General features: G+C 36.8%; 1 protein-coding gene across 2 annotated transcripts; it reads left to right on the plus strand.

Annotated features, from left to right (window-relative positions):
• Positions 1–1,854: 1,854 nt before the first annotated feature.
• LOC105119799 (protein ABIL1-like) lies at positions 1,855–6,424 on the plus strand. Of its 2 annotated transcripts, XM_011017986.1 has the most exons (9): positions 1,857–2,333; positions 2,545–2,627; positions 3,218–3,368; positions 3,460–3,559; positions 3,662–3,754; positions 3,870–3,954; positions 4,071–4,123; positions 4,205–4,311; positions 6,010–6,424. In XM_011017986.1, exons 1-9 carry the CDS (start codon positions 2,238–2,240, stop codon positions 6,163–6,165), a joined length of 924 nt encoding a protein of 307 aa, XP_011016288.1. In that variant the 5' UTR covers positions 1,857–2,237; the 3' UTR covers positions 6,166–6,424. The 2 variants fall into 2 exon arrangements, with proteins under 2 accessions (XP_011016287.1, XP_011016288.1); XM_011017985.1 differs by having other exon boundaries at positions 1,855–2,333; positions 4,071–4,311.
• Positions 6,425–7,504: the final 1,080 nt, after the last annotated feature.

A 7,504-nucleotide genomic window follows, 5' to 3' on the forward strand; every position in this document is an offset into this window, starting at 1 on the left:
CAGCATTTCCAGCCTTATAGTAATTTTCGAGTGTATGACCTTGTGTGTGACAATGTGGACAGTAAGGCCCACTCATATTGCAGTGAGAACATACTGGAGGCTCAACATTTCCAGCCTTATAGTAATTTTCGAGTGTATAACCTTGTGTGTGACAATGTGGACAGTAAGGCTTTTCTTTCCTCTAGTTTGTGAAATTTCTCTTAGTTGTGTTAAAAGGGGCATGGAAAAACTTACTGGCTAATGCCATAGACTTATAGGAAGGAGTGTTGTTGGCGAGTTGGTGGTGCTGCTCTTGTTGTTGGATCATTGAGAACACCTTGCTAATACTGGGAAGAGGCTCTATTAGCATGATTTGATCTCTAGCATTAGTATATTGATCATTCAAACCCATAAGAAACTGTATAATATAATCTCTCTGATACCTCTCATTCAACATTTTCAACTGCCGCATGTGCATAATGGTATTGGATTATAAATAATCATTTCATCCCAAAGAGTTTTAAGATTACCAAAATAAGTACTTATAGAGTTCTTGTCATGTCGAAGAACAACCAAATCTCTTCTAAGTTGGAAGATGCGAGGACCATTCTGTTGGGTGAAACGATCCTTAAGCTCTGTCCATACCATTTAAGCATCATCCACGAAAGCCAGAGTATGTTTGATATCAATACTGATTGCATTTTGTATCCAAGAAACCACCATGTCATTGCACCTTTCCCACATTTCAAACAGAAGATCCTCTTCACTCGTTGGCCTAGTAATGATTTCAGAAATGAAGCCAAGCTTGTTCTTTGCCCTAATTGCTCGACACATTGCTCGTGACTAGGTGATATAATTTTCAGTGGTGAGCAACTCAGTGACAAGAATCAAAGTTGTGTGGTCCCCATTTTCCATACGATATGGATTATTTAGATATGTGAAGTTGAAATAGAGAGAAACTGGTTTGAGACTTTGGGTGTTTGTAAATTATGAAATTGAGGATTGTTCTTCTATGGTTTGATTGGAGAAAGAAAATAATTAACTGTACTCTGATACCATGTTATAATTATCAAAACCTGAGAAAGAACAACCGACTCATAGAAAAGATGAATAAGTTTTTTATCTATATTGAATTTGTTTCTCCCACACTTCTTGCGTTTCTTTTACGGAAAGGAGTGATATATATAATATATATTTTATTCTATTAGTATCGTATAACTTACTAGGAAAAGAAAAGAAAAAAAAGAATGTCATTCAGCTTATGTTAAAAGCCAAAAAAATACTAATAATAGAAAAAGAGAATATAATAAAGGCGTTTCTTTTATAGAAGGGAGTGATATATATAATATATATTTTATATGATATAACTGACTAGGAAAAGAAAAGGAAAAAGAGAGTGTCATTCAGCTTATGTTAAAAGCTAAAAAATACTAATAATAGAAAAAGAGAATATAATAAAGCATGTGTTATCTATCATCTTGTTATTGTAATGAGAGAGCTAGATAACTAGTCATCGTGCCTCGATTGATAGAATACTTATGTCCCGTAATACACATTTCCATTTTTTTTAGATAAAGCACCACGACTTCGAGCTTTTACAATCATGGACAAAGCTACAAAGGAGGAATTTTCCTTTCTGGTGCGGTTGCAACTTTTGAATTTTCCTTTCTGGTGCGGTTGTTACTTTTTTTAACCACCACACCATCACGTGAGAGTAAACCAGATTCACCTGGCCGTCCAGCTGACGAGACCAGACCAGGTCACCAGGATCGAACGACAACGCCCTTTAATGCAGGGCCAATACAGTCTTTTCAAGCATTGCCGTTAATTTTAAAAAATATTTTTCTGGAACTGTGCACAAGTCTCCCTCTCTCTCCCTCTCAAGTGAAAGCCTGTCAATTCTAAAAAATAAACACAGCAGTTCAGTCATTTTCGCTGGCCATGAACTCCAAATGTTACAAATTCCCACTGCTCGGAATCGCTTCTGCTTCACTCACTCTCAATAATCTCTCTCCCTGTCTCATTCTTTCTACTAACCTTCTTCTTTTTGCCCACCATAACCTAACCCCAAATCTAACCATTTATAAGCAATATACTAATATACAATCTTATAATAATAATAATAATAAAATAGTCATTCAACACTTATTTTCTTATAGTCTAGGGTTTGCGCGTTAAGTAGTCATTTATTTTCTTATAGTCATTCAATACTTCAAGGAAACTTGTAGCTGAAATTTTTTGGAAGAGGAGAGAGAGAGATGATGGAACTGGACCAAACGAGGCCGGAGAACCCGGCCATGACTTTCGATGAGGTGTCCATGGAGCGTAGCAAGAGCTTCATCAAAGCCTTGCAGGTACTAACTACTTTCTTGTATCAGAATAAGAGCCACAAGTGAGGAATCTTTGTTACCAGATCTGTTACCAATTATTTAATATTGTTTCATTGATTTGTGTTCTCCGGTGTTGCGTTTCTCTTCCGTTGAACTTTTTTTAAGTCCGCTATTGCTTTTGGTGGATTGAGTGTTTTTGAAGTGCGCAAAATTATACGATGGGTGATTTTTGCAGGAGCTGAAGAGCTTAAGGCCTCAATTGTATTCTGCTGCCGAATACTGTGAGAAGTCATATCTTCATAGCGAGCAGAAACAGACGTAAGGATTTATGTATTTCGTGCTTTCCTGATTTAATTGATGTTCTCGCTACTCGTTGCATGACTTAGCTCCTTCTGCAAGGTATTATGAAACCTAATTTTTCCGACTGGAGATTTATTTGGAGAGACGACAGTCGATATCTATTCTTTACTAGATTTATATTGAGTTCTGCGTGGACTATTGAGTATGAAAGCTTGATTTGATTGTGTTGTGTATGTTGCAGAGTTTATGAAATTGTAGAATTTGATGCATAAATTATTTTAGAGCAGAATGTTTTGAAGACTACGTTTGCTGTTGAATGTGAGGTGAGGAATTTATGTAGCCAGCCACGAATCACATTTTTAGGGTACAGAACGTAAGGATTTAGTGAACCTTATATTTTGAAGGAATATGGAATTGTTTCTTCAGAATTAACAACCAGAAAGTAACATAGGTCTGCATTTCTGGAGCAATTAACCATTGATTGCGTCTGACAGTGCATGGTTAAGGCATTGACATTTTAATGCTGTGTGAATTAGGTCAAAGTTAAAAAAATCAAATGCATCCATTCTCTGCTCATGTTCACATATACTCTTATTGCCATGGAATAGGGTACTGGACAACCTGAAAGATTATGCCGTGCGAGCTCTTGTTAATGCTGTCGATCACCTTGGTACTGTGGCTTACAAGTTAACTGACCTTCTTGAGCAACAAACATTAGATATCTCAACCATGGAGGTTACGGTTTCTTGTCTGAATCAGGTAATTCTCAACATTCATCTGACTGGATGTCTTAGCATTTGAAATCATATGAAATGGATGGACTTTAACTCATTTAGTTTTTTGATATCAGCAATTTCTTACATGCCAAACATATACAGATAAGGGAGGTCTTCGACAACAGCAGCTGGTGGCATTCATCCCAAGACATCACAAGCACTACATTTTGCCAAGTAATACTAATTTCTTTAATTTCTTTAGAAGTGCTAGTCTATGTAGGGCGGTGTTATCAATTTCTCACTCCATTACTTTCTGTTTCCCCCTGTTTGTGCTAGACTCTGTCAATAAGAAGGTACATTTTAGCCCACAAATACAGACTGATGCAAGACAAAATCATTTTCAAGCTAGATCTCGTCTTCAGCTTGCAGGTATTAAGTTTTCCTAGTGAGACGTTTACTCTTGGTGGATTTGATACTGTTTTTGCCTTTGTTTCTCTCAATGTTGATGGGAAGGATCAAATTACTTGTCAAAACATTGCGTCAGGTTCCCCAGCATCAAAAACTCTTTCCTGGCACTTAGTTTCCGAGACCAAGTCTACACTGAAAGGGACTCTGCATGCTATGACAAGGTTACCCTATAAAAACTCTTTCTTGGGTTTTCAACCATGTCTGCCAAGAACTTTTCTATTTGCATCTCTCTTGCTGAATATGACATTGAGGTGTTTTACATGTGCTTATCATCCAGTAATGAAGATGCAAAAACTTCTGGAAAATCTTCTGCAGTTTTTCAACTCTTGGGTATGTATAAAAGCAGAATGTTGCAACTCCAAATCAGTCTAGAAATATTAATGTGTTATGCTTTGGATTCTATGCATGCAGATGAAGAAGAGAGTAGAAAAACAAGATCCTCAGGAGGTCTTGCTCAACTATCAAGCAGAAGTCCTGCAGCTGGTGCAATCATGCCAACATTTGATGTCCCACGCAGGGTAATGCCAAAATCAGCTAGAACATAGATACGCCCAATATTCTTCCAAGTGCATACTTGATTATCTAACAAAGAGTATATTAAATTTTGTCAGCATCTCCTTGCATGAGATTCATATAATGTTGGCATGTTTGCATGAGATTATTATAGTGTTTTTCAAACATTCATGCCAAATTCGGTTGGAAAGCTTTTCTATCATATTTTCATTTCGTGTTCTCATGATCTCTTCTTTAAAACCATACCTCAGGAGCTCATGCTCAGCTATTAAGTCCCTTAATTTCTGTATTATATTTTTCTCATCACCTCTTTTTGACTGCTTCTGAAAGTGCGTGTCTTCTTGGCTTTGATGGGGGAAAGTACTGCAATTTAAAGTGGTTTGTGATATCCTGCTCTGAAAAATCTTTCAAATTAATCATAAACATAAATGGTATGAGTCTTAATCTAGTGCCAGGTAAGTTGCTTGAGGAACATTGATGTGCCACTCTTTGAGGTCTTGAGGTTCCAATTGCTATTATGGGGAAATCATGACAAGCTGCTGCATTATTTAAATAGTGTTGCAAAATACTTCAAGCTTTTAAGCTGTTTGGATCCATAGGCATTATTGTGGATGGTTTCTTGTCCTTGCTCTAGTGCTGTCCTTTTGATATTCAATGATAGTGCAGGAAAAGGCTATGCTTTGTTTGGGTTTGCATAATAGTTTAATGACTTGTATTGAAAGTTCTTAGGTGCAATCTGGAAATGGTCATGATTGTGGTAATGAGACTGAACATGCCTTATGGTGTTCACCTTATGTACCTTGATGGGCTGTCAACGCTCAAATTTTCTCTTTGTAGAAAGAATCTACTGATTTTGAGTGAAAGTAGTGTCTATTGCAACCTTGTTATGCTTGCTTTAATGAAGAAACAAAGAAAGCAGTTGCTTCTCTCAAGTCTGGAAATTCTGGTTAACACCACATGCCTTAAAAAGAAGGTGCATGGATAAAATTTTGCACAGTAGAGCTGTTCACCATATGAACTCTCCTTTTGCCTTTCAAAGAAGTAGGAATATGTAACAGTACAGACTTTTGAACTTTTGAGTACATATCAAAATTCACCTAAAATGGCCTAGCAGCTGGGAACTAGTTGTTCTTATGATTCACTGTAAGAATTCATTTATATCAAGCAAATAAATATTTTGGGACCACCCGGTTTGGTTGGATATTTCATATATGCTAGTTTGATTTTATTTTTTTTCTTGGAAAGATTGGGTTTTACAAGTTGTCAAATGCCATTACAGATGTACATGTAGTAGACAAATAAATATTTTGGGACCACCCGGTTTAGGGGTCCATTTGTGGGTGAGTGAACTATGGTTAAATATTAGATGAAGGGGTTCTTGTTAGCTTATTACTGACTATTTTTCTAATCATCACCCAAGACACTTCTGGGCTATATCATTGATTGAAAACTGCGTATCTTTCTGGCCAGTCATACAACTTTCTTTGCTTGACAAATTTTGGTGAGGATTATTGTCATCAGTTTATTTTCTGCATGTCCTCTCCAAATGGATGTGATTTCAAATCTCGAGGTTTGGTTGGCTCATCCGAGCATTCTGTTGTATTTGCTTACAGTATGCGTTACAGCTAGGCATATGCTTATTCCAATTTTGAAACCTGCCCTGATAGTTGAGACATTGCTAACATAAGAATTTCAATTTGCAGGAATTGTTGGATGCTTCGAAGCCTTTGACAGCATTCAGGTCATTTGACAACCCAAGGCATGAGATTGTGCGTGCTCCTGTTCGCAGTAAAAGCATGCTATCAGCTTTCTTTCTAAAACAGAAAACCCCGAAGTTGAAGGCTGGCTCTGCTTCGTGATTCCTAGGTGGAGCAAATTGAATGTTACCAGTAAATGTCTCCAATTGTTGTTGATAATGAGTTCTTTTCAGCTCACTACTTAGTCAATTTGTCAAAATTATATTTTCTTCCACTCCAATAATTCCCCTAGCTTGACTCTGATAATGGGAATGCTGTGCATAAAGATCCAGTGATGAATATAATCGAGATTGTCTACTGCCTGAACTTTTTGCCCCTGGCCTATGTTAATAAAGTTGGGTTCTGATGATGGTCGATGTCACAGTGCATTGTGTTACGTTGCTGAGATTGATAACACAAATTTACGTGATGTCAGATTGGTGGTGTTTGTGAATACGTTCCGTTTCGGATGTACTGACACTGATTTTTGGAAAATCTTGTCATTTGAAATTGCGAGTTAGTTTGTATGCATTTTGTCCATAGGATTAGCTTATTTACTGGTGTCTTTTCGATAATGTCACTTGAGCAAGTTATGCTGATATGTTATTATTTTTTAATTAATTTAGATGTCTAGACTGCGTTACAGGTCCTGAAATTAATAAACTATGTAAGCCGTCCATGTTCATCTGTTATTTTTGTTTATTTTTTATCGATGTTGTGGTTGTAGCAGCTACTGTCAACAACCTTGAATTTTAGCAAGAGGTACCGAGGATAGCGGATAAATTGTGCAATTAGCAAGAAATGATGAATTAATATAGGGAAATAGTATAGTTTTGGATATCGCGGCGGTATTGTGGTTTAGAATCATAATATTTATTAAATATCATGTTGTCACTCGTGACAACAAAAGGTAATCGCTATATCAGTTAATTGATGTTAGAGAATTGACTTGATAGAGTCTAATCATATTTTTCTCGTGGAAATTTGGGCCTTGCATAAATATACGCTTAGTACTAGTTTGTTTTGTCTGTCGATTTATATTAGACCCTGCTATTAGTGTTTCTAACCAGAGCGTGCAAAGCATACATCTGAACGTGATTTTTTATTGAATGGTTCCATTTACTTCATTTCTCTATATTTTTAAGTTGATGAGGCTTTGCAAAGTATGGAAGAAGAAGTTGAGTGTATTTACAAGGATGAGCGTGGAATGCTTCTTGATGCTGAAGCAACATCGACTAGAGATGCAATGTGAGAACTCGGTCTTTCCTTCCCTTTTGCATTCACACGGTTTGCCTTCTGTAGGCTTAATCTACCCTTCATATTTTGCCATTCTCCTCTGCTTCAAAGTTTAGTCTCCCAAAGTAATTTTTCTTGCTCCTCCTCCCTTAATTATCTCTTATCTCCATTCCATCACTGTCTTTTAACATATCCTCCTGACCTCCATAAGAATGATACCCATCAT

The sequence above is a fragment of the Populus euphratica genome, unplaced genomic scaffold, assembly GCF_000495115.2.
Source record: "Populus euphratica unplaced genomic scaffold, PopEup_1.0 scaffold3677.1, whole genome shotgun sequence".
NCBI lineage: Eukaryota > Viridiplantae > Streptophyta > Magnoliopsida > Malpighiales > Salicaceae > Populus > Populus euphratica.

Excerpts from the sequence above, each read along its gene's own strand:
- LOC105119799 (XM_011017985.1), top strand. The coding sequence starts at position 2,238 with ATGATGGAACTGGACCAAACGAGGCCGGAGAACCCGGCCATGACTTTC. Across the intron at positions 2,628-3,217 it reads CATAGCGAGCAGAAACAGAC|GGTACTGGACAACCTGAAAG; the intron begins GTAAGGATTTAT and ends GCCATGGAATAG. Across the intron at positions 3,369-3,459 it reads CGGTTTCTTGTCTGAATCAG|CAATTTCTTACATGCCAAAC; the intron begins GTAATTCTCAAC and ends TTTTGATATCAG.